At 37.6% G+C, this 27,202-nt stretch overlaps 1 protein-coding gene across 1 annotated transcript in view; it reads right to left on the bottom strand.

Moving 5' to 3' along the window:
• The window catches only part of Brinp1 (BMP/retinoic acid inducible neural specific 1), a 183,256-nt gene that overhangs the window by 61,326 nt on the left and 94,728 nt on the right, over positions 1-27,202 (bottom strand). Inside the window, exons 3-4 of the mRNA XM_034504056.2 lie at positions 9,514-9,704; positions 1,642-1,811 (exon numbers count right to left, since the gene is read on the bottom strand). Of these exons, the coding sequence (XP_034359947.1) occupies positions 1,642-1,811; positions 9,514-9,704 (361 nt within the window). The remainder of the gene's footprint in view (positions 1-1,641; positions 1,812-9,513; positions 9,705-27,202) is intronic.

Genomic DNA, 27,202 nt, shown 5'->3' with positions numbered 1-27,202 from the left:
TTCAAACTTTATGTGGATAGGAGGGGATGGAACTCAGGTAACCAGGTTTATGCAGTAAACATCTTTACCAGCTGACCAATGTTTCTTTCTTTCTTTCCCTCTTTCTTTCCCTCTTTCTTTTCCTCTTTCTTTCTTTCTTTCTTTCTTTCTTTCTTTCTCTCTTTCTTTCTTTTTCTCTCTTTCTTTCTTTCTGTTTTTTTCAAATAATTTCTTTCTTTTGTGCTGAATAATAGCATACTTCTTATTGAGTAAGACTTAGCACTACTAACTTACTTTACTATAGTTACCTTATCTGTGTCACAGGCTGGCTTTCTCCAAATCTAGGAGTGAGGCATGTGGTATATTTCAGTGTTGTGTGTTCTAAGATAGCTCCAAGCAAAGTTTAAAAAACAACAACAAAAACTTCCTACAGCTAAATTGCATATATAAAAGCCAGTGTTAGTGTAAAAATGGCTCATTGAGAGGCCTCTGTACAATTTGTTTGAGAAATCCTTCCTAAAGAGGCAAGCTGCACATTCCAGGATACATAGAAGAGGATTATCTCCTGACAGGGCTTCAATATCTCAATTCTATACCCCATCTGGGGGTAGAGAACTATTTGGTAATAATGAAAACCAGGCCTTTGCAGCTCCACAACTCTGATGGCTTTCTAAAGATCTGTCTCTAGTGCCAAACTCCTTAATAACATAATCCCCCCAATATAGATGATTCTTCTTAGATAAGCTAGTCCTTTGTCGAACGGATTCATTCCTCTCCTTACTACCTTCCTCCTCTGTCAGGTCCTCCTGTGCTCACAGGCTTTTCTACTAATGATCAATTTCTGATTCAAGCTGCCTGAGTCTAAGTTGACCTTCCCCTCTGTCTCTTTTCCCTAGTGATGTCTTAGAGATTTTTAATATGAGAAAAGATCTACATTTTATTCAGAAGTTAGAGCAAAGACTCAGATGGAAAATGTAGGCATAATCTAGTTTAAGAAAATTTAGGACAGGGAAAAATATCCTCTGACGAATTAATTCTTTATTTCAAGGATGTCCTCCTACACTTTCTTTGTAGAGGTCATCTCTAAACTCACTGTACTGGAAATGGAATCTTAAATTTCCTGTCCTTTAAGCCACCGACTTGAGAGTCCAGAGCTAATATAGCCAACATGTCTCCTTGACGTCGAATTAGTTAAAATTGAATCAATTTACAAAGGTACTTCCTCTGTAGACATAGGCAAGTGTTCAATAATCACATGTGACTAAACCTACTTCCTGGCCAGTAAAGACAGAGATATTTCCAGCACCTCCAAAGTTTCTGTGAGCAGTGTTGATGCAAATGAGCATGGCTCAGTAAGTGGCATACCTGAGTGTTCATTCATAAGTGAATAGTTGTCCATAAAAGCATCTATTTGACATAGACTGATAGCACTAGTTAATTCTACAAAAGCTATACAATAATATATCATTAAGTCAGTAGATACGTCCAACCTAATGAAGATACTTATTTTGTGAGTGATTATTTGGTAATATCTATCTGAGGGTGGATAGTGGGAGAATAGGTTACACTGGTATAAAGTTAAGCATGTTTGTTATCTGCTTTCATATGGTCTCTATCATGTTATTGTTGAATTGAGAATCTAAGTATACCCTCAGGCTGTACCTTGATTGCTCCAGTTGAAATCTGGATCTCATGGAGCCTTCTCATGGTGCCATCACGGTCGACAAAGTAGGATGATGCAAGCTGGTGCAAAGCTTCAACACTTTGGGTAGCATTCCCTGACTTCCGGTCGAGGCGACTTTTGTCCATGTACATGGTCAAAGCCTCCTCTCCTGCATGGGACAAGACAGAAGATGAGAAAAGTTATGTCAATTTCAGTGTAGGAGGAGGGGTTCCAGAGTTGGGACGCTGAAAACAAACTTATATTCCAACCAACCAGTCGGAAAATCTCTGTACCTATAAAATCAAGGGCACAGTGGAGAAGATAGAATCCCGAGGTCATTATAGATCCCATTAAAGCAATGCCCATCAAATAATGCTCACCAATCAAAGTCCATCTCCAAATAAGCCTGTGCATATATCTCAAGGACATTGTCTTACCTAATGAAGTCCTCTACTACGAAAGTTTTTAATGGCTTTGGCATAGATATTCTTTCCTTGTTCTTTTTCTTCAGTTTCCTGAATACAATTTAATTCTTTCTTTTCTCTACTGTTTTCTTATTATTTCTTTACAATCATTCTTTATTTCTTCTGTAAGTACTCATATTTAGATAGAGAAATGACAGGTAATGGATATGTAGAGTAATGATAGATACAGGAAAGGGGGTGAGTAGACAGCTAAATACTTGGGTGAATGGAGAGAGAGAGGGAGAGAGAGAGAGAGAGAGAGAGAGAGGGAGAGAGAGAGAAACAGAGAGAGAAACAGAGAGAGACAGAGAGAGACAGAGAGAGACAGAAACAGAGAGACAGAGACAAAGAGAGACAGAGACAGAGAGGGAGACAGAGGGAGACAGAGACAGAGGGGGCTTTTTAATGATTGAAGAATGGACAGGGGAATTAAGGTATGGATAAAGTACATCTTACAGATATAAATATGATTATATAAATTTATATAAATATGATTATATAAATTTATTATATAAATTTTTCTTCCATGAGTTCTCCTAGAAATTCATATGTAGATTTCTAGTTCTACTAAGTTATAATTGTATTGAATGTGCCTAATACTCTGTTTCAGTGTAAGAGGGTGAAAAACTCTAGATGTGGCCAGCAAGTAGACATGGCTACCACACTCTTGCCTCCATTCTTCGGTGACATGACATGACTACTTTCCTTATTGTTCCTTTGAAATTTGTCCCTCACTTTAATCATTAGCAATATCAGCAATCCGGGAGAAATAAAAAAGAACAACAAAACCCAGCAACAAAACAACAACAACAAAAATTGCTTTGCAATTATCAGCAAGAATTAATTAGTTAAGATGCAAGAGCTCTATTTTATTTTAACACTTAAAAATCAATTAGCATCTGAATCTGCCTTCAGCTCACTGCTAGTGGATGTTCTAAGAATGCACAAAGCAAGCCCCAAACTCAAGTCCAGTCACCACAAGGAAAGAAAAGGGACAGACTGAAGTACATACAATCATATTTTCTTTGTATATATTATATAAAAACTGGAGAGTTTTAAAATAAATAAAAATAATTATGAAAGAGTGAGTTAGTTGATTATTGGGTGTCATTACAGACCAAGACTCTAGAATGAGCCTGCCTTGGCTAGGACTAGTTTTCATCAGTTCAGATTCTTCATGTACAAAATAGTGACACAAGCTGCATCTTCTTCCTAGAATTATAATGATGCTAATTTCATTACAGAAAATGTAATGTATGCTACATGGCATTCAGCAAGCATTGTATTACTATGAATTATAATGATTTGATAATTTCAGATATCCATTATATAGTACTTACCATTACATATACTGAATAAAATAAAATACGTAGAGAACAAAATCTCACAGTACAATCCGAGGAATAAAACCTGATATGTAGTACAACTGGAAAGATTTTAGAATACTGATGACTTGAGTTGAAGAAAGGACAGGCAATTTACTTTCAGAATGAGTGTCCTTTCACTCTCCTAAAGGTTTGACTTTTGAAATCTTACCCAGATTTCTAGGACATTTCTAATGCCAGTTCCTCTTGCCAGCCCTGTATCTTGCATACTCAAGTACATCCCAAAGGACTGGGTAGGGATTGCCTCCAATGCCATGCCATCAACTAAAGAGAAGGAATCATTTGCCTTGAATTTCCCCCACATTGTACATTCAGCTCAGGTCCAGTGTCTGTGCTGGGCATTTCCCTGAGTACTTTGGCAGGTGTCACAATGACAAAGAACAGAACACTGATCTATACTACGGAACTACACAAGAAGATTTAGTATAAAAATGTAGCTCTTTTCATTGGCGGTAGTATTCTTACTACCTTGTTGACATGATGCTATTTTAAATATGCTACATTAAGTCAAATGTATTATTAAATTGATTTCCACCCCTTTTCTGTTTCCTTTTTAAAAGTGTGATCTTTAGAAGTGTATCTGGTTCATTGTAACCCTTGAAAAATTAATTAGAACGGGGCTGGGGTGTAGCTCAGTGGTAAAGTATGTGCTCAATATACCCAAAGCCCTGAGTTTAAAACCAATCATTATTTCCCTGAAAGAGGTTGTGTGTGTGTGTGTGTGTGTGTGTGTGTGTGTGTGTGTGTGTTAGTTATAGAAAAGGAAGGATGGAAGACTGAAAAGATAGGAGGGAGGAAGGAAAGAGAGGTAAGACAGCAAGAAGAGAGAAGGGGTACAGAAAGAGATAAAATATGAGAGATTGGGTAAATAAGTTGGTTAGTAGTAAAGTCACAGACCCGGGAACTAGACTAGCCAGATATAAACAAATTAACACATGGAATTTAAAATAGGTTACAGTGCTTTCACTTGGGATTATATACTGTTTCTATTATTCAGAGAGGGCTGTAGGAAAAAGCTTAAAATCGTTTTCCTATTCCAGATGAATGACCAGGACAGAGAGACACACAGATAGAAAGGGAGCATGTAAGACCACCATAGTTAACATGGACCACAAGTTCTCGGTATCTGGTCTCTCTAGTAATGCCTACACTCATCAAGTAATGCATGCTCCACTTTACTACTATGTTAAATATCTATGCTCTAAAAAATAAACCCATCTTTACCTGACTGCTAACAACACTGCTCTGCCTAATGCAACCCTCTTTCTCTCCGTGTTGACTGCTCTGTTCTGAAAAATGGAGCTTTACCTCACTCTGCTTTTCTCTTCTGGGTAACATTTACTCATTCCTCTTCATCTGATAAGATCTTCCCTTGGAATCTGTCTCTCTGCCTCTCATTCCTCAACTTATCTGGATGATAATGCTTTCCAAGTATGCCCATAATTCCTTTCAATTCTGCAACACACTACTTACCCCGTTTTTTGTTCTTCAGGGATTCCTGAGCTAACAGCATGTCCCTTGCTCTAGAGCAGAAGTACTGTGAGGTTAGGGCACTTGTAAAGTTATTTTTACTTAGCACATGTGAGCATAGATTGAGTACTTAGTAAATAATGATAATATTTTACATAAAGAAATAAATACAGAAGCATAACAACTCTACAGCACTTATTTATTGACCTATAAACCTGAGCAACTAGATTGAAATTTCCCAGATAAAGGTGATCCAAGAACATCATGAGTTACCATATACCTTGACTGAATTTTGAACAGGATATAAGTTTGCATTTACTCATAAATCCTATTTCCTATTGGACAGTAGGAAATGGTACTTTCTCTTTGAGCCTGAAAAGTTCTAGCTTAGAGATGATTTTTATATTCAATTCCACTTTGAGGTTCAGGGACAGTGGGCAGTGGAGACAGTAAATGTGAATCACCCAATTCATCTTTCTAATGTTCTCTATGGTTCTCTTAGGGTTCAACAAAGAGCAGATGTTCAGTTATCATTTGACAGGTAAATGGATGGGCAAAGGATGAATGTGTGGACAAATGATTGGATAAATGAATGTATCAATAGATTGGTAGAGAAGTCTATGGTAAGGGAATGGTAGGAGTTAAGGCAATGAGGCAGTGGAAATAAATATTCCACATGTCAGCTTTGGCTCTCGTAGGGGCCTATAGAACAGAAGGTGAAACAAGCCGGTTCCCTCTGGACTAAGAGCTGGCAGAAGCAAGCTTTAGATCAAGAGGGGTTAATGGACTTCTTGCTGCATTATTAAGACTTAATTTTGTGTATATTAAGAGAATGTGCTGTTTGGAGCTGCATTCCCACTAGGGCATTTCTGCAAATTGCCTCTTCACCCCACACAGGCCTTTCCTCAGTCTTCTAGTTTCTCCAGCTTCTTGCCTTATTCCCTGAAGCACTTTTCCTCATAGGAACAAAGCAAGACTCTAACTCCACCACTCAGAAGATTCAGAGAGCTGAGAGCTAGCTATTTTACTTTTTGAGTCAATAAAAAATAATGTTCTGTGGGAGGTACTGAGGCAACAAAACTTGGGGATGCTGTAATATTCCTCATCCTTTCTTTAGAAATATTATGATTTTATTTTCAGCCATCATCTCAGCCAAAATAATGTTTTCTGATATACAATGTGGGGAATACTAAGTTCTCTCACAAGAACACGTAACAGACCAAAGAAGGATCATGAGCCCTCATCCTTACATATAATAAGGTATGAATGTAGTACATACATTTCTATACAGGTAGGGGCTCTCACATAAGCCTGTATGCATATGTGTATGTATGTGAGACTGTGCACATATCAAGTTTGGCAGGAACACATGTATGCCTTTTAAACAGTTAGACACATACTCCAAGCATGAATTAAGCATCCCAGCTTAATCAGGCAGATCACAAAGATATCTAGTCTACAAAATGTTTTCTTTAACCCCAAAACACACTTTCAGAGGGACTATGGAAAATCTCTACATGTAATTCCAGACACAGAAGTTCTCCCTAAACTATTTTCCATCAGTTCATTCTTATCCAGAGGTTTTGTGAATTTAACAGTTGTCATTTAAAGAGCCAGTGGAAATGTCTATGTTGCTGGTCCCTTCTCTAGCTTGATTGTGTGCTTCCTACTCCCAGACCTTCCTCTTTCATTTCCTTAAAGAGCTGAGTGAATGTACTTCTTGTCCTATACATGACAGTTCAAGTCTCATCTTTTGTTTATTTAACTATGCCCTTTGGAACTTACTTGACGCCTCAAAAGGTTTATCAAAGCATTTCTTCACTGTGAATACAGTGCTTCTAGGGAGAAAAAAAAACCCACCTCTAATAAATAATATTCTCTACACTTCTTTCTGTAGAGATTGAGAAACTGATATCCTGGCAGAAACATGAGTGTCTGAATACATCCCACTCTTCTATTGAGTGACAGGATATGGCTTTAATCATGGATTCCCTAAGTTCTTTAGCTCCATTAAATAATAACAGTGATGACAGTGACAACAATAGCAAGAATTGTTAGTGACACTATACTCAGTACTTTCTTCCTTTTGGCCACATGTCAGTGTTTGCTAAGGACTTTTAATACATCTTTTTTTTTAAATCCTCACAATATGTATTAAAAGAAAGCTATTGTTATGACTAGGTACAAAAGAGGAAATCAAGGCACATAGAACTAAGTATTTGCAGAAGTAACTTCTAAGATGATGGAAAGTCTCCACAGAATGAGAAAGCAACTGGGCTCATTCTAGATCCTATTCTTTCCCTTAGAATTCTTTAACCCCTTCCATCCTGGTGCAGTAGGAAGCCCTTAAGAAATATTGTTTCCAAGCATGAATGAATGAGTGAGTGAATTAATAATTGAAGTGATGATGTGTGAAGGACCTTGAACAGTTTCTAACACATAGTATTTGATCCATGAAAATCTCTTCTTAGCTGTTCTGCCCCACCTCAGTGAGGCCTGAGTGAACATTCAGAGACTGTTGTCCAACATTGGATTTCAATTCAGTGCTTTGCATATTTTAAAGTATTGTGTTGTAAAAACAGGAAAGGAACAAGGCTCTGTGAATAATTTACCACCTTGTCTCAGAGAAATTAAAAATATATTTCATGGAGGGGAAAAAAAAAGGCTTTTGTTACTTGGAATTTCCAGTGACTGAGACCAAAGCACAGCTTTTAATGGAAGAATTGTGCATCATCTATGTTTTCCCTGTGAAAAAGAAGCTGAGAGTCATTAAAAAAAAGGGGGGGTAATAAGTGGATTCTATGCTCTTTAGAAATCACCTCATCTTCTTTTTACAAACGAGTATGGTTTTTACTAATAAAGCCACATTGAAAGTCCTTTTTAATTTAATATCAGCTTAATAAGAGGTAAAAATAAATGCTGATCAGTTGGTTGTTGGAGAGGATAGATACTTTTATGAGTCACCCAGTGGTTAAAGATACAAGCGATATGCAATTTTATAAATAATGAAGGTTTCAAGATCAGGAAATCTTGCATTTTAAACTTAGCTAAGTCATTTACTAGCTGTATCTCTTCTGGTGTCTGATTTTATTATTTATAAAGTAAAAGTAAGTATTAGGATTTAACTTGCAGTTCTGAGAAATACAGCCAACATAAAATGGCCACACTAAAGCAATCCTCATTAATTAGTGGCTTAAAGAGATTCTAGCTGTGAATGAATTTATCCAGCCAATATGCCTATCCCAAGTTATCAAATTACTAATTTTCCTATTATCAAAATAGATACAAAGAATGTGGGGACATGGTTCTGTAAGTAAACCGCTTGCTGTGCAGCATGAGGACCTGAGTTTGGATTCCCAGAACCTGTGTAAATAGGTGGACATGAGAGCATATGCTTTTAGCCTGAGGAGTGCTGAGGAGCTCAGGACAGAAGAGTTCCTGTGGGTTTGCTAGGCAACCACTCCAAATCAGTAAGCTTCAAGTTCAGCAAGAGAATTCTTTCAATAAATAATGCAGACAGCAACTTAAGCTTACGTCAGCGTTTAGACTCCCCACATTCACATGTACTTGCATGAGTGTGCATCTGCATATATGCTCACAAACATGAACATGTCCATGCTCACAAATAGTGTATATTCAGTCTGAAAATCACTGCCCCTTGTCTTTATCAAGCCACAAGCTATTGAATTAATGTACCACTGCTTCTGGGAGGTAAGTACAGAATGTTCTAAAGGAGAAGATCCATGTTGTAATAGCCCTTCAATCTGTCCAACAGATTGATTTATTTTTCCCTAACTTGGTCCATAACCAAGTACATCTCATCAACTCTATACAGGTGTTGAGGCACTAAAGGTTTTCAGAAAGAACAGTGAACTTAGTTACTGAAGAAAAAAAAAATAAAGGAAAAAAACCACCCTTAGTGCTTAAGGGATATCAAATGATGCATTCAGGCAAGACACCATGACTTAAATGCCCCAGTTTACACCAGCTCCCATTGTTCCTGTGGTCTTTCCATTGGTTTCAGTGTACTCCCTTTACTCATTCTCTCAGAGATGAATTGCCCTAGAAGGGAATATGGGTACTCTGAGTATAGCAAAGCAATTGGCCTACTTTCCTGTTAACTTCTTCCAAGCCCATATAATATGCATATGATAGTCCACTTACATAAAGTTAACCTCAAATATCACCCCTTAATCAACATTAAGCAAAAGAATTTCCCTAAAGTCACCTGATATTTCATTTTCCCAAAATTAGATCCCAGTGCAGAAGAATGATGGTAATGATAACATGAAGTCTTCTTAAAAATATTTCATTTCAGTAATTCATATTTCTATATGACTTAATATTCCAAAATTAGACTTTATGTAGATGTGGATCATCTATTCCGACATGATCTCAGCAGCCAAGTCAGCTGACATCTATGAAAACACATGCTTTTGAGAGATATATAAAGGAGCAGAGACTAATATGTCTTGGCTCTTGGAACATCCCATTCTCCTGTCATCTTGGAAACAAAAATGATGGAATCATGGCCCAGTCGCTGCTGACCTACCTCCCAATGTAGCAGAGATGAGAAGGTGGGTGCCGTACTTTTTGATGATGGTATCAATGAACTGCTGAGTGGTGGGTCTCCTGCCAAGCAAACGGATGCTCCTTTGAAACTCCGGCATGAGGGGCACTGGATGACGGACCAGGTCTCTCCTTTCTATGGCTGTGTTCCTCACCTTCCAACGGGCAAACTCCCTGTGCAGGAGAGATGAGCAACATTCCTCAGATTACATTTGTATTCACAAGCCAAAGACTATTCATCCATCACATTTAGTTACCTCTTCTAGAGAAAAGACTACCTGTACTTAGTTTTAATTTTATTACTATGATGATTATTATTTATTTATTTATTTATTTTAGGAATAGATCTTAACATGTAGTCAGGTTAGGCTGGAATTCACCTTAAATTCTACCTGGTTTTGAGCTCAGTTTGCTCCTGGTACTGGGATGACAGACAACTGTATTATCAGTTCTATAACTTCTTCTTATATTTGATATAGAATTTTCAACTCCATATAATCCACAAGTATTTACTGAAAATCACTGTGGTCTTTGGGATACTTAATCAGATCCACAGCCAGGCCCTTGATTTTCTTGCTAAGCATCAAGAATACAAAAGTCAGGGGTTATGTTTTTTACAAAGTATTTAATGGAAATACTGACCTAGATGAAAGAATAATCGAGAAACAAATGATAAATGATGATTGAGATAATGATTTTCACGCAGTATAACTTAAAAGAATAAAACCCTATTCTTTTCTAATTATCACACCAGCTCTGAAGACTGGATTACCATTCATTTCTCATTCCTTTTATAGGAACAAGATCTCCAATCTAATTGCTTGCCCTCACTCTCACTATACTGTGCATGTATTACACAGATTGAAACTTCTCAGGTAATTCCAGATTTGTACTCTAATCAGCTCAGTGATGTTCTGCATGGAAGGATTTAGTATAAGTCTGAAAGGAGGAATGAAGGAGCAAATAGGTGAAAGTATGTAAGGAAAGTAGGAAAAGTGGTAGCAAGGGAATCTAGTAGAGAAACAAAGAAAGAACAGGACCTGGGCACAAAGCTACCTGAGACTCAAGACTTTTCACAAAGTAAATGTTGGTCCCAGAATTCAGTTTACTACCATGCTTTAATGGAAGTTCACATGATTCATACTTTTTGGAAGGAACAAGGCAATTATCTGAAAACCATGTGGAAAAAAATATAAATAAACTTCACTTAATGTAGAGAGGATCAGAACAAAGAAGCATTGAATTTGGGGCTACATATATTGGTAAAACTACTTCAAATTCTGTGCTGCAACAATGAACCAAACATGTGTTTTCTCTGTATATCACTGTATATCTACAAAAGCCAATGAACAGTATTTATTTTTGACTGTTGATATGAGAATTATATGAAAGATGGTATGACAATGACTGGAAATCACAGGGCATTAGTCTAATGTGAAACATTATTTTTTAAATATATCTCCTTAAAACTTTATATACACACATGTAATCTCTACAGATGCATTGGTAGTGAATAGGAAAGATGCAAACTAAGACAAAAGTAGAGGCTTAGTAGAATTAGGCTCAGGTTGCTCTAATAGCATCCTTTATTCCTACCAACAATGCAGCTTTCCTGGAGTAACCATTTAACTCACATGCCTTGTTTACATACCCTGGATTTCTGGAGATAAATACAATAATCAGAGGGGAAGGTAAAGTAAGCCCATATAAATGATGAGAACGAACATTTATTGAAAGTTCTCTTTTCCTATTTATCCTCTTTTAGATAATGGAAGAAATAAATGAGATAAATGAAGACAGGGCCATAAGGAATGGGGAGAGAGAGAGAGAGAGAGAGAGAGAGAGAGAGAGAGAGAGAGAGAGAGAGAGAGAAAATGAATCATTTGAATCATACTGTAATAAGCTCTAGTAATGTGGTGGTATTATCTGACCCTTGGCTTACAGAAACTTGAGTTCAGAAAAAAGCTTTGACAGCAGTATTCATCTTTGAAACCTAGGAGCTATGATCCACATCAGGATAAGGAAGAATTTTCTATGATTGTAAGAACAGTTCAAATTTCAAGGCATTATAAGGTATCATAAAGGTATATGTAGGTCAAACAAGTAGAATCAATAAGACTCTAAAGGACACCTATAATCATAACACAGTGTCTATCCTGAGGAAGCTTCCCAGGAAGGCAGAGCACTTCCAGATTGCTGTAAATTAAGTTACACAGGATGTATAAAAAAGGATATGAGTATTTCATGGCATTGAGGAACAGTTCTGAGAGGAAGTCATGGGAATACTGCAGTTTTGAAGTTTAAATGTGGTGTTGACTACAGTTTAAAACATTTTCCATGTGGATAAGAGGACAGCAACATGAAGAGACAGTGATTATTAAAGTTAGAATTTAATATAGGAACACCAAAGTAGAAGGTGAGAAATACAGGAGTTGGTGACATGAGGAGACAGGATACAGCAAGGTGACTAGGCAGGTCTAGGGAGGAGTGTAGAAAGCCAACTAAGAAGTAAGGGAGTAATTTGCATTACAATTCCAGTGAGTCCTGGACTCAGCAACATTGGCTCTTCTAATAAATATCAAGTGATAGAATACTGCTTCATGAAAAAGTTAATGTCTCAGGTCAATTTTAAAAGCTTGACTATGAAACTAGAAGGGTGGCTCAAACGTCAAGACAGCTTACTGCCATTTCAGAGGACCACAATTTGGTTGTTGCAGCTTACAATAGGCTGTAACTCCAGCTCTAGGGGATTTGATGCCCATGGTCTCCATGGGCATCAGCATTCATATACATACCCACATTTGTGTGCATGCATGAATGCTGCACACATACACACACATAATTAAATAATTTTAATCAATAAAATATAAATATAGAAAGGAAGAAATGAGGGAAAGAAAACAGCAACTACCTTTATGCCTGGGATGTCTGTTCATCGTCATGAAGAGCACTCTTGGTCCTATGGTGTAGGGGGAGAGGAGTGTCTCATTGCTAAGCAAAGTCTACAAACTGTGCTCTGCTTTTCTACTCATAGGTTTAATAGCACAAAGGAAAGTAACACTGGAATAGTCTATTGATGGGGAGAGTATGAAAGGGGGGGGGGTCCAAGAATTCTGTGCAAATTGAAGTTTAAAGTAAATGATATTTGACCAGACAAAGATGGAGGATGGGCTTTCAGAAAGCATAACTTGCTTTTGCAAAAATGAAAGATATTGAGAATAGGTGGATTATACGGAAAAAAGAAGAGGATGTGAGCACATATAAAAGACAAGAAGCAAAGGCAGATATCTACAATATCATTACATGACTTCTGTGGGATAGGTATTTTAATGTCTTGTCCCTAGGTCTATAATGTGTCTGCTTTCCAAAGCAGGCCTGGGAAACACTTGCTTCCTAGTTAATACACTCAGTTACTATCAGAACTCTGTGTACGTGTCTGTGTGTGTGTGTGTGTGTGTGTGTGTGTGTGTGTGTGTGTGTCTGTGTGTGTGTGCGTGTGCTATGTGACTGTGTGTATAAGTATCAAATTGTTATTAATGTTTGATAATTTTAGCCTACGAAGTAAGTTCTATATGAGAGTGTGTGCCATGTGTACACAATCCTGTACACTTGTGAGTCTGGAGGGTAGATGGCATTGTCAGGTGTATTTTTCAGTTATTTTTCACCCTACCATTGATTCAGTGCCTCTCACTGAATTTGTAGCTAATTGATCTAGGTAAAATAGTTTGCAAGCAAGCTTTGAAGATCCTCCTGTCCTCCCCTGCTACTCAGTACTGAGATAACAAATGCAAACCCGCACACTTTGCTTATAATTGTCTACTGAAGATCTGAATCCAGGCTTTCATACTTTTTGTAGCAAACACTTTAGACCTGATCCATTCTTCCTAACCCACAAACATTGTTATTTTTAAAAATACATTTTTCTTTGTGTGTGTGTGTGTGTGTGTGTGTATGCACTCGCACATGCACACAGGAGCATGCACAAGCTTGCACACACATGCGTACATATGCATGTGAGTGCACACACACACACACACATACACACACACACACACACACATGTGCTTGAGGATGTCTGCCTGTGCATGGAAGACAATTTGAGGGAATGAGTTATTTTCTTATCCTATGTGAATCCTGGTGGTTGGACTTTCATTAAGGTTGACACCAAATGCCTTTAATGCTTTTAGGTGAGATACCTACTGTGATCCCATAGGCTCATGACCAAGAGTAAAAATGTTCAGAGAATGGTTTATGCAATTCTGTATTAGTTAAAAGGATGCAGCAGCCAGGACTGTAACAATAACAGAAGTTTAGAATTTTATAACTTTTAGCTCCAGTCAGTAGATTCTACAACTCTAAGATCTGTTCTTATACATGCAGCTGATAAAGTGAGTTACATATCTACAGTTTTGGAGTCTGCTATTATTCCATTCCTTAAGATTAAAACGTAAATAAAATTGTTTTTTTTTTTTTTAAAGAAAGACTTACTTTAACACAGATTATATTCTTGTAAGAAGAAATACGTACCAAAGAAACCAACATGAAGAAGATAGAAATGTTCAGACAATCAAGGAAAGGGGTGCTCAGTATTTCTATATTATGGTAAAGCTATTTGAACAAAATTAAAGAAAACCCATGGAGCCATCTGGTGGTGGAAGAATGATTTCCAATGAAAGAATAGTGGGTGCAAAGATCCTGAGGTAAGAATAGGTTTACTTTGTGGAGGGGAACATTAAGGATGCAGCAAGAATAAAAAGAAGGGGTAAGATAAATGATGATGACAGAAAACAAAAGACATCTGCATTTGGGATTGGAAGATTACAGATCTTGAGAGACTCTGTTAGCTTTGGCAAAAAAAAAAAAAAAAAAAAAATAACTGGACTCTACACAGGCTAGGCAAATGCATTGTCACTAAGCTATATTCCAGTCCTCATCATAAATTGTAAGACATATAAAAAGCTAAGAAAATATTTTCAGCCAATCAAATCTGACTATGATTGGAGGAAAGCAATTAGGGAACTATTTTCTGGAAAGGAACAGATTTTAAATTCATTGGGCATCTTAGACAACAGCTCAGTTCTATTCTTGTGCTCTGGAGCAGACATAGGCAATATGTAAACAAGTAAGTATGGCTTATTATAATAAAATAATATTTACAAAAAGTAAGTGGCAGGCCAGATTATGCCATAGAGAGTGTATACCCTTCTTTTGAATGCTTCATTTCGATTTCATTCACAGAAGACATCAAATTCAATTTGCCTAATTCATGGATTGGAAAATGGACTGTCAAGTACCTTAAGTTATAAACCCAAGAAAAGAGGAAGAAAAAGATTAGAATGACTTAATCAAAGCCTGGGGCTCATAATTCCAAGTGCTGGTGACTTCCCATGTACCATGCCACCTGAGAACAAATAAGATAAACTGAAATGAAGCAAGGAAGAAATGTTACCTATGTCCTCTCCTGGCCCAGGAACAATTTCATGTAAGTGCTCAGTGAATTGAGCACAACATAAAATAAATCTTTCCTTCTGAGCCCACAGAGCAAGCAAATTCCCCTGGAGGAGAAGGAAGAACCTACCATGACACAGGATCTGCAGAATATGCTCATGCCCAATTAAGCATCTCAGCAGGGTGGGTGAACCAATTAGACCGAGATTTTTAAAAGGATCCTGGATGGAAAGCATGCAATGTCTGCTTCAAGACCCATACCATTAGGAGGTCTGAAAGCAGGAGAGTGAATGATGGCAAGGAAAGGCCTTGCAGGAAGAATAGAGCCTCAGGTGCAGAGTTTAAGGAGAGGCTGAAAGAAATGGTAATATCAAGGCTTTCGTTTTAGTGTAAACATTGGGTTTATTAAAAAGGAACTTCATCTTCTTTAATAACTCTCTGCTTTTGCACACACACACACACATACACACACACTACAAAACTACACTCAATAATTCTTTGAATAAATGTTGCACTGAAGTGGAAGAAATGATTATAAGATAGGCAGGGATCAGGTTCTGTGCACTAACAGAAATGTTTCCTCTCCCATACAGCCATATATTCATTTGACGCAGAAGCCTGATTGAGGTAGATCACCTTCAGCCATGGCTTCTTCAGCCTAGGAGTGGATGGTAGAAATTCTGGGTTTTGCATTCTGACTCTGTGACCTTCTGTTTACAGACTATAAAATGTAAATGGTATCTTAGATGGATACATGTCAGATTGTCCTAAACCATAACGCATAGGGTCCACTGCAGCCAGCCCTCAGAAAATGCTAATGTAACGTTGGCTCAATATCACCATCTCTGCTGTGATTATCTTAAAGGCTCCAATAGGAATTCGAGTAGCAATGGGTAGATGGTGGATGGGAAGAGAGAACAAATTATATTTTTCATCATAAAGTTACCTATAGACAGAACTATGGAAAAAGATAGAATTTTATAACTGTAAAATACATTAAAAATAGTAAGTATGACCACAAAAATTATTCTCTTGAGGTCTATTTCCTAATGTATACAATGAAGAATAATAACACATGGTTACATAAATTATTCCATAAAAAGTCAATTAGCGGGCTGGAGCGATAGGCAGTGGTTAAGAGCACTTTTGCTGCTCAGGTAGAGGATCCAGATTCAGTTTCCAACACTCACATGGAGGCTCAAAACCATTTAAAACTCCAGTTTCAGAGAATATGATGCCTCAGTCTGGCGTGCAGGGGAACCAGGCAAACACAATTTACGTAGATATCGATATAGACAAAATAAACACAAAATAAAAAATAAATAAATCTTTAAAAAACAATAACTCTGGAAGACATCTTGTAAATTGAAACAGACTATAAAAAGATAGCTGGCATCTGCAGATATTATTTATTATCATTCTCATAAGAAATAATGTCATGTTTCTTTTGCTTCTTTGTCTGAGAAATGAAATGAGAAACAGGTTTGTGGTTCTTATGGCATAACACGAAACCCATATTCACATGGGATTCTAAGTGATTGAAACTACTATAACTTCCAAATAAGAGAAAGGCTGATCTGCTTTCCATCTAGAAGATTTTGTGCCTTGTTTGTTTATTGTATCTAATAACTCGGTAAATATAATTCAGAAGTATTTCTCAAAAACATGGATAATTTACCATTTTAAAATACAGAAAGGGGAAGGAAAATTAGTGAGTGAGTAAAAGTATTTCATGAACTGAGTTTGATCTTTAGGGTGTGTGTGTGTGTGTGTGTGTGTGTGTGTGTGTGTGTGTGTGTGTGCGTGTGCACCATATTACACTATACCACGCCAACCACAGCAGTTCACACTGTATCACATACTTTCTAACTAGCTCTTCCAGCTGAGTTAGAGCTCCATGTTCAGTTAGAAACCTCATCTCAGGAGAGTAAGGCAGAAAGTGAAAGAACAGGATGCTTGATATCCTCCTCTGACCTACACACGTGGGTGGGTATCTAAGCATAAACACTCCCACACTCACACACATGGGCAAAAATTGTACATTAATAATACATGTACATTAATGAGCATACAATGTAGAAACAATAGGAAAAAATAATCAATAGAAAAAAGAAGTCAGTTACAGTGTCACTTCAGAGTGATTCTATGCAGTCCTGAACACTGGAGGACTGTAAACTTCCAATATTCCTGAGCATGCTTCTATTCATAAGACAAAAGCAAAGCACAGCCACGAGAAATGCAGTCAGTGCAGCTAGCAGGGTAGCTGTTGCTTAAAGTCTTCTATGAAATATAGAGACTGTGGGTTCACTGTAAGTCACAGGCATCTGCCATGGTTTCCTAGGGAGAAAAAGGCAGTGGAATCTGAGTGGTTTCCTCCAAACAAAGCCTCTGGAGAGTTTGCCTGGCTCTAGGCAGTCTGATGTCTAAGTGAAAGCAACACTAAATAAAGCAACTGCATGAGGGCCAACCCCATTATAATGTAGGTACTCCCTTTTCTGTGCATTTGAATTCATCCAAAGAAACATCTTAGAATATTTTATAGACACTTTACGTCTAATAAATGTTTGTTGAAAGCATGATTGATGGAAGTTGCAGGATGTTTGCATTTGTTTACTCTGAGATGGCTTATCCTTTCAGTTGCATTAACTAATCACTTAGAAATGGAATAAAAAGAAGCCTCAGAGTTTCAGTTAGATGGAGAACTATGAGATGGCTTCAGATATTGTTAGCAGCAAATTATCCCTGGAGATGAACAAGAGAAATCACAGAGGAGGAGTCTAGAGATGAAATGATTGCACTGCGCAGAGAAGCGAGGACATTTCTCTTGCCTGCTGTTCCCATTCTTTCCCACAGATCCCCAGCCAGCTCAAGGAAAGGTGAACCCAAGGGCACATGTGAAGCAGAAATGATGCATTTTAACGAGCGAGGGTATCAGTGCCAAAACCCTGCCTGCATTCATGCCCCAGAATGTAAGTGGGAGGGCAGTTGAGGAGCCATGGCATCCAAGAGAATCTTTCAGAGCATCCTGGCTCGGAAAGGGCAAAAGGAGAAAACCGAGGGGAAAAAAAAAAGAATAAAAAGAAAGAACTGTCTCTGAAAACATGATTATGAATAGTGCTGTTTTCATTATGTTGACTTATGTCTAAAGAATAAAATAATCTTGGCTTAGAATTTGCATATTCCTTTTCCAAAGTGCATTCATTTAAGTAATGATAATTTTAAAATTTAATGTGCATGTTCATTTGTGCCATGACATAAAGTGGAGGCCATGAGGCAGCTTGCAAGAGTTGGTTCTCTAGCTACGGTCTATGGATTCTGGGTATAGATATCAGATTTCCAGGCTTGGTAGCAAGTGCCTCAACCTTCAGAGGCATCTCACTTGTTTACATTATGATATGTTTATTTTTGTAGCATTCCCGGAGCAGGTCTGTAAGCCCATAAGGGAACAAAAATAGAAGAAATGAGAGTGTCTACTCCAGGGAACATATACTGAAATGGAGCATATCCCCTCCTTGAGTCAAAACTGAAGAAGCAAAAGAACAGAACTGTGAAGAATCCACAGGGAGTGACATACTTTCCTAAGAATAGATTATCTCCAGAAATACAAGTGGAATCTTTTATATTGTTAGCAAACACAAGGACAGATGCAGGTGATGAGAATTAATACTGGGATAGGAAGCTTAAAACCTATTTGCTTTGTTTCATAATGAGCCACTGGCAGTTGGTGAAAACCTATAAGCTCTTGCCCACCCCTGCTTACGGCTTTGCCATAAAGAATGTAAACATGAGGGTGGGAGAGCTTTTAAAGAAAACACCCAAAACATTAGTATCATTTTACTATGGAAGAAATCTAGGCTCAAAATGAGAAAGGGTTTTCTCAAAGTTACAGCACTGTCAGTGGGATACAGGCTGAGATGAGGACAAAATGAGGTTCAGCATGCCCCACAATTAAAGTTCTTCTTCCTTCCATTACTGATATTTATGATATAGAACACCTAGCCTTTTACATTCTTGATTACCATTTATGTTATCCCCCCAACAACCTGGAAGATAGAAAAAAATGCCAATCTCATCATAGCAAAAGAAACGAGGTATCGTGGAACTAGGGCCAACAGGGCAAATCTGCGACAGAATATTACTGGAAATCAAGATGCTCTTTCTCTCCTCACCTCTTCTGTGCTGTACTCAACATAATATAATGAGCATTTTCTTCCACAACAAGTAAGGAAAGAATTTGCTTTCCCTCATGTGTTACAAGGACACCATGCTATACTCTGTTGGATAAGTCGAGAGTACCAAAAATAAGCAGACAGAGCAAGACAGATGGTTCAATTGGTAAAGGACTTGAATATGATGATTTAAGTGCTATCCCAAGGTGCCCATGTGAAAATACAAGAAAAAAAAACATAAGTGTTTAATCACAGTCCTGAAAAAACCTAGGAGATTGTTAAGCTCAAGGTTCAAAGAGAGACTATGACTCAAAGTATAAAACAAAGTGTGGTCGAGGAATACACCCAGAAATGAAGACTGACTTTTACACTCACACCCACATATATGCCCATGTACCCACATTCATAAATGGACACACTTACATAAACGGTTGTGTATAACATACACACTTACACGTGCATACATACACACAAAGTGGATGCTTGCTGCCTTTTGTATCTAAACAGGGGACATATAAAGATGTTCTCTTAAACATATTATAACATAGAAGAATAGGCACAGACTTTCTAGCTAGACTAATCTGCCTGGAGACACAGCATGAAGGTGTTCATTAGCTAAGAAATTGTGTGCACCTCTCTCAAAATCTCCCAACTTCTTCATCAGTGCGATAGAAATATCAGGACTTACCTTGCAGAACTGCTGGAAGGATTAGACGTAATGAATCCAATTAATCTGGCAGTAGTAGCTACTCAATAAACTTTAGCTTTTTATCCTTTGGCTAGGCATTCTAAAAGAGGAGTTTGTCGCATAACACATAACTTTTAATAGATATTTTAAATGATCTTAATATGCCTATGGGCTCCCGGGATTTACACAAACTGCATATAAATAAAATATTTAAAATTCTGTTTACTCGATTTGTCTCTCCACTGATTTCCAAAGCATCTATTGTGAAAGCATGACTCATAACTAAATATAGATTAATAAAACTTGGAGCAGCAATTATTTTCCAATTATCACAGATTCCATTAAACATTGCAATTATATGAATTTTCTCTTTCAGATCACAAAATTTGAGAGCTCCGAGGGACCACAAAGAATGTCTTCATCATTGCCATCAATCTTGAGATGGAATATGGAGACTTTAAGAAAGGAAATCTTCCCAGAGACACTCAACCTTTAGAGGAAAAGCTGGTCTGGAAAAAAAAACAAAAGTCTTGTTTGTCCAGGTCTCTTTTCATTTCCTCTCCTACAGCCCATCTTCTTAGGAGAAAAACAAACATTTCCAAAAGTGTATAATACTACTCTACTTAATTACAATGCCTTCCTTATTAAAATATGATGGGATTAATGAGCATTTTCTGCCATATCATACTTGCCTCCAAATACAGTTCCTTCCTTATCCCTCTCTTTCATTTTCTTAAATAAAATCCTTCCATGGCTCTACTTTAAACTAATAGAGAAATAATTTTTTTTCAACTCATTCTCTAGACATACAGTAAGTTTAAGTTTCTGGTCCTGTATTGAGAATTAGGGAATCTGAAACATACTTTATTCAACCTAAATAAAACTAAAGGCTTTAAAAGCCATTTAATTTATGAGGTGAATTTTTAGCCAACAGATTATGTTTGTCCCATGACTTGCTATGCAAATAAAATTTCATTGGAATTTGCTTCCAGGGTTTGTTTAGGTCTACATTGCCCTTGGCTGCTGTTGAACAACACAAAGAAATACTCAAATACTACCACTACTACTACTACTACTACTAATAATAATAATAATAATAAAATAATAAAACCAAGGGCCATCCTATCTGAAATTTTTACTCTTTGATTCTCGATAAAAACAATCTGCTATTGTTTTAAATCTTTGACTTCTGGAGTCAAATTACTTATAGCGATAACCAAGGATGCAGATTAGAGGATTATAGACGGAGCAAGAGATCAGTACAATCCTTTGATTTGCTGTGGTTGTGGTGGTTATGGTTGTTCTTGTTTGTGGTTTTGTTTTAATTTTTGGCAAAGAAAAAGATCCCTTGTACCTAAAAATCTTTTAAAATTGTGGGACTACAAAGAATAAGAAAACAAATATGTTTCATACACACACACACAAACACACAATGAACCAATTTTATGTTTTCCCCATTGTTTTGTTTTGGGTCTAGCATTGTTTTGGTGGGGACAGAGTGACATGGTTCCTGTCCCTGGGACAGGTCCAGCAGACATGGGCCTCCACTGCTGTGATCACAGGGCTTGTTGGTATAATGTACATATTATGTTCCTCCTTCAAAGAATGTTTTCCCTGTTAATGTTAATGACTCCATAATAATCAAAGACGACAGGAGTCTAAGAGATGAAGTTCTAGTTAATGTCTCAGCAACATGGTAAAAGCTTGGACCTTCAAGACATTCCTTAAGGCTGTGGAAAAGAACTCCAAAAACATAAGTTCAATAGTATATAATTTCTCAACTATGAAAACTATAAAGATGCCATATGAATTATGAGGAGCTTCACAAACCTAAAGGAACAAATCCAGCAGTGCTGTGAGCCAACTTGTCAGAAAGATACTAAGGAAGGAGATAAAAATATTTAGAGAGCAGTGGTTCAATGAGAACCCAGCTAAGTTTTTTTCTTTTCTTGTATACGTTTACAAAGGCAGACAAATTCCTGAGTTCAGGGAAGGCCTGGGACAAAAAGTTAGGCCCAGGTGTGGTAGACATGGTAATTTTAGGACTGAATTCCAACCAGCTAGCTTACTGTCTGTGCTCAACAGAGGCACCAAGATCTCTGGATTCCTTTACATTGTTAAAAGCAAATGTGTTTGCTGTCTCCTAAGAACTAAGTGACTGGAGTCACCAGATGCTGATTGATAAGAAAATCAAAAGAAAACATGGATCACATGATTGTATTGGTATGTAAAATAAAAGACTGCTTATGATGCAAGAGATGAGCTATCCATATATATCTTTTAGACTAGCAAGGGAGAATTGCTTGGAGAACTATCTGGAGCTGAGAACATCAAGAGAATGCAGAACAGAGAAAAAGAAGGCTGGAAACTTGTCACCCGCATAGCTAAAACTATACTGGTGCATTTTTAAACTCAAACAAAAATATCAATTAAATACATACCAAAATGGGTAAGACACCAATGACAAAATTACCCAGGTAACAACTGAATTAAGAGAAACCAGCTTCTGCAATGGACTTGATGATGGACTAATCAAGTAAAGCAATTTACACTGAATCCACAGTGAGGCTAGTACATCATCATGTGATTATCTACAGCATCCTTAGAGGCATGTGACTGCCTCAGCACCACATCACGAAGGAGGATACTACTCATTTTCCTATGTTCTGTGATCTGATGAGTTGTACTTCACAAGAATATGGGTCCAAGGTCTGAAGTAAGAATGACGAGAAATAACTGACAGAAAAGCCAAGTCTTGATCAAGAAAGAAAATTCTGTCAGATTTAAGGAAAGTAGAATAGCATGCTTGATGTGAACCAGGGAGGTCTCTGTCTTAAAAGTTGCTGAAGCAGAACTTGCAAAGATGATTGAAATATATCCTTTCTGTTAAGATTCATAATCCAAAAAGTGGTCAGAAAATGTCAGCACACCTGCCCTTATTGGGGAGATACAGTGACTTTCAGGATGGAAATGTGTATGGGAAGGAGCTTTCTTGTGAATGCTCAGGAGGAGTGGAAACATGCCAGTGAGGATCTGATGATTGTTATGACCACTGACATACGTGTTAGTTTCACACATACCAAGACGTTAGATCACAGTTCAGAAGAAATTGCCTCTTTATATTTTTTTCCAGCTCTGGTAATGGGGTGATAGACTAAAATATGTTGGTAGATACCATCATAAATTTGCAATGAGTCTGAATTTTACCACATCTTTTCTCCTAAAACATACAAAAATGCTGTCCTCCCATTAAATCATTCATTTTATCTTCATTCTATCCCCTTCTTAGCTACCAGTGACAAATTATTTGTGCTAAGCATAAGGCTTTTTTTACTATATCCTACAAAAGTCATTGTTAGCAAGTTCATATAGTGAATGCTTATCACAAAATAATACTCAATTGTCTCTTCTCTATTTCTGTTTCACTCATTGTTCCTGTCTCTCATATACGTATATATGAGAGTATTTGTATATATACAAATACTCTTTTCTCTGTATACATCTCTCTCTTTCTCTCTCTCTCTCTCTCTCTCTCTCTCTCTCTCTCTCTCACACACACACACATACACACACATACAAACATACTTTTTCCAGTGTTACACATGCTTCTTTGTACAAATTCATATGCAAATATATATTAGGCACTTGATACTGGTTATATCAAGTGGACTAGGCACTTTGTGTTATGAGGCACAAGTATCACAGGAGCTATTACGATGATGATTCTCATTTTACAGAAAAAAAATCAGTCTTTAAATACCAACCAACTCTTGACTGTTCCATGTATAACAAATCTTATTTAGGATTAATTTCAACTCAGGATTTTGTCTAGCAAGTGAATTCCCTCTTATGAATCTCAAGTCCATGGATTCATGAGAATGACTCCTAAGCTACTGTATACTTCTCACTGAATTACTATATTTGTAAAGTTACCAATATTTTTGGCGTTCCTAAAAGCTGCAGTACGACATAAGGAATCCAGCTCTGGAAGTGAGAAAAGACAGTGCAACCTGACCACTTCTTTAATATAGAATGAATAACAGCTTAAATAAAGTAAGATCTTTGATGGATTTCTTTATTTGTAACAATGGACAGATGAATTTTGTCAATGGTCTTGAAACCTTTGTTTAGAGAAGAAACTTTTAGGAAGCAATATATTCTTCCAAAAATTGAGCAAGAAACATTCCCCAAAATTTATTTCTAATTCGATGCCAGAGCTATGGGAGTGAGTATAGATAAATAACTTAGATTTTCCTGGGGAAAATCAACTCAAAAGGTCAAAGTAGATCTTTCTTGTGTATGGAAATAGCTGAAGAACCTTGTCCCCCCATCAACACCCTGTACATTATGGGTGAAGGAGCATAATCTGTGAACTATTTGACTCAGGTTCTATCCATGCTTTTATGAAGTGTCCCTAGGACACACTCCTTAAAGAATGAACTAAAAGTATATATTTAAATACAGAAATAAAAATTTATTCAAATCTTAGCAGCTCAGTCTCAGCGTTGGCTTTTCTAACAAGCTCCCAGGTGGCTTTATATTCTGTAGAATTGGTTACAACCTCCATTGTTTCTTCTGCTGTGGACAAACATCAAATATCATTCACACTGTCTGCCCTGCTTCTCTGCCTGGAGGTCACTCCTATACAACAGTTTTCTGGCTACTATACCCATCACTCGTTCTTCCAGACCCCCAAATCATAACATATAGTTTACCCTAGGAATGGCAATGAAGTTGCTACACTACAAAGCAAATTCAAGGATCAGGGACAGTATCTGATTTTTTGTTTTGTTTTTAATTTTTGTTGTTTTCACTCCACTTCTAACATTGCCTGAGGTTTATAAAACACCCAATAAACAACCCTTAAATAAGCAAAGACAGTGCCAACGGGCTTAGAAATGGATCTCCTCTCCTTCCCAGCATGCAATGGCTCACATTCCCAGGCACTCCCCACAATCAAATGGTTTCACTGCCAACACTGTGCCCCTGGTGCCTGGCATGTTACTCAAGACTCTGCTTCCAAATTGCTTAAATCTTCAGTGACTTCCTGTTTCTATTTATTACATCACCCTGTTTCACATGTAGGCAGGGTGGCAATTAAATCTTCAGAAGTGAGGAACTTTGGAATTAATCCTTAACACCTTCGTGTTTTCATTTTTCCCTTTTCCAATCAGTAGCATGTTTAATATGTCCAGAGATCTGCAGGGAAGGTGCCTTATGGGATTAAACAAAGCAATCTCTTAGCCAAGACACACAGAAGCACAAATGCTACCCACCTGGTCCCTTGCTTCCACCTTGACAACCTTAAACAGAACTGCCAAAAGCATCTTAACCCGAAATGGGTTGGCTCACGGCACCTTCTGCAACTTACTGGGAAGCAGTCACTAATCCAACTGACTAAGAAATATGTAGAAAAATAAAGTCTTCATTTACATGGAAGACTTCTCATATTGAGAAGTAAATCTCAAGTGTTCAGCTCTCTCCTCTCTCCTCAGTCCAGTCATAGCAAAGTTTTCTACAGATCCATGTATTAACAATTGTCAGTGTTGGTATATTATGACATTTAGAAAGAATATCAAAACAGGGTGACATTCGCTGATGAATAATTCCAGAATACAGGCAAGGGAAGAAGTATCAGCCATAAATGAGGACATGTAGCTAATTGGTTTTTTTAGTTTCACATGCATCACAGATTTTTGCTTTTCTTTTGCAGGAATAATTTGGAAGAATGTGGATTTTGAGACTTTGGATTTGGAAAGCAACAGAATGCTTTAAATGGGGCTCAATGGGCTACACTAGTATGAATATGAAAAACTGTATTACTGAGATTGATTTGAGTTGTGCAGACCTAGCCTAAGCAGTTTCAGTGGAGAATTTTAATATGTGGCCTAGAGACATTTTTTGGTATTGTTGGTATTGTTGGGAAAAACATGGCTACTTTTTGTCCTTGTCTGAAGAGTGTCTGAGGCCAAGGTGATGAGACTCAGATTAATTGCGTTAACAAAAAATTCTCAACAATTCCCTCAATGACTTTGCTCTCTGGTTACAACTCATTCAGGACATTTTAAATAAGCATAGCAAGCTGAGAAAGGAAAAATATAAAATATATGGTTCAAGAATTAAAGGGACACAAGGAAGTAAAATGGAGCTGAATCCTACATTCAAGGATATTAAATTGAATTAAGGGCATAGTGACCTTGGAGCAAGATCCCACCCAGCTAAGTTAAGGTTCAGGCATTATAGTACAAGCCTTTAATCCCAGAGGCAAAGAGAAGCAGATCTCTGAGTTCAAGGGAAGACTAGAACAGAGCATGTTCTAGGTGAAGAAAAACTTAAATCCAGACTTGGTAAATCACACCTTTAATCCCAGTGCTTAGAAAACAGGCATGTAGATCACTGAGTTCAAAATCAGTCTAAGGAGCAAGATCCAGGCCAGCCAAGCTTAGGCAGCGAGGGAGTTGGAAATAGAAAGCTACTAATAAGTAGGGTTATGTTCCAGCCCTAGCCAGCAGAAGAACTCAGCAGCATTGGCCATGTGGCTCTGGCTTTAGAGCCTAGAATAGAAGGGACCACTGGGGCAATTGATGCTGGTTAGCTGGAGCTAAGAAATTCGTGGTAATTGAGAAGAGACCAGCAGAACTGAGGTGAAATCTTCTGGGAAGTGTTTTCTGAGAACACTATGTTCCGTAGATAGCCAAGGTTGAACTTTATGTTGTAGCTGTATTTGATAATATTTAAGAATCACCCAGGTGGTACTGTCTTTGAAGGCGTGAAGGGTCATGAAGAGCAGCTGAAGTCTGGCACTGTGAGAGGTCATGGAAGGCCATTGGCAAAGGTGTAGCCTCAACTGCAGTTGCCCAGGACTAAAGGGAACATGTAAAGAAGGTGAGTCTTGGCACCATAAAGAGAGCCTATGAGAGGCTATTGGTGAAGCCTAGTTTCAGCAGAAGAACCCAGTATGTTGGAAATGCAAGTACAATGGGATGATCACCAAGAACAGCAGCAGCAGTGGAGTGGATCAACCAGAGCTTAGAGTGTTAAAAAGGGCAGAGCTGGAGAAGTGATGCCAGTCATTTGGAGGAGCCCAGAAGATCATGTGTGGATCCCAGAAATTGAAACAAGAAGCTGTAGCAGTGAAGTTGCTTTGGAGACTACAAGATGTTCAAGATGCTAGAGACCTGGGCTATCTGCCTAGGAAAGCTGCTAACAGGGAGTAGAACCAGCCCAGGAGAATGAAGTTTGTTACAGCCAACAAAGATTTAAAAAAAGAGTTGCAGATCAAAAGACTGCTTTGATATCAGACATGGAAATGCAGTGTTGGATTTTATGCAGATGGTTTCCTGTCTTGCCTTAGGGATTACTATTTA

Source organism: Arvicanthis niloticus, chromosome 5, assembly GCF_011762505.2.
Source record: "Arvicanthis niloticus isolate mArvNil1 chromosome 5, mArvNil1.pat.X, whole genome shotgun sequence".
Lineage (NCBI taxonomy): Eukaryota > Metazoa > Chordata > Mammalia > Rodentia > Muridae > Arvicanthis > Arvicanthis niloticus.
This window is presented reverse-complemented; position numbering and strand designations above follow the sequence as displayed.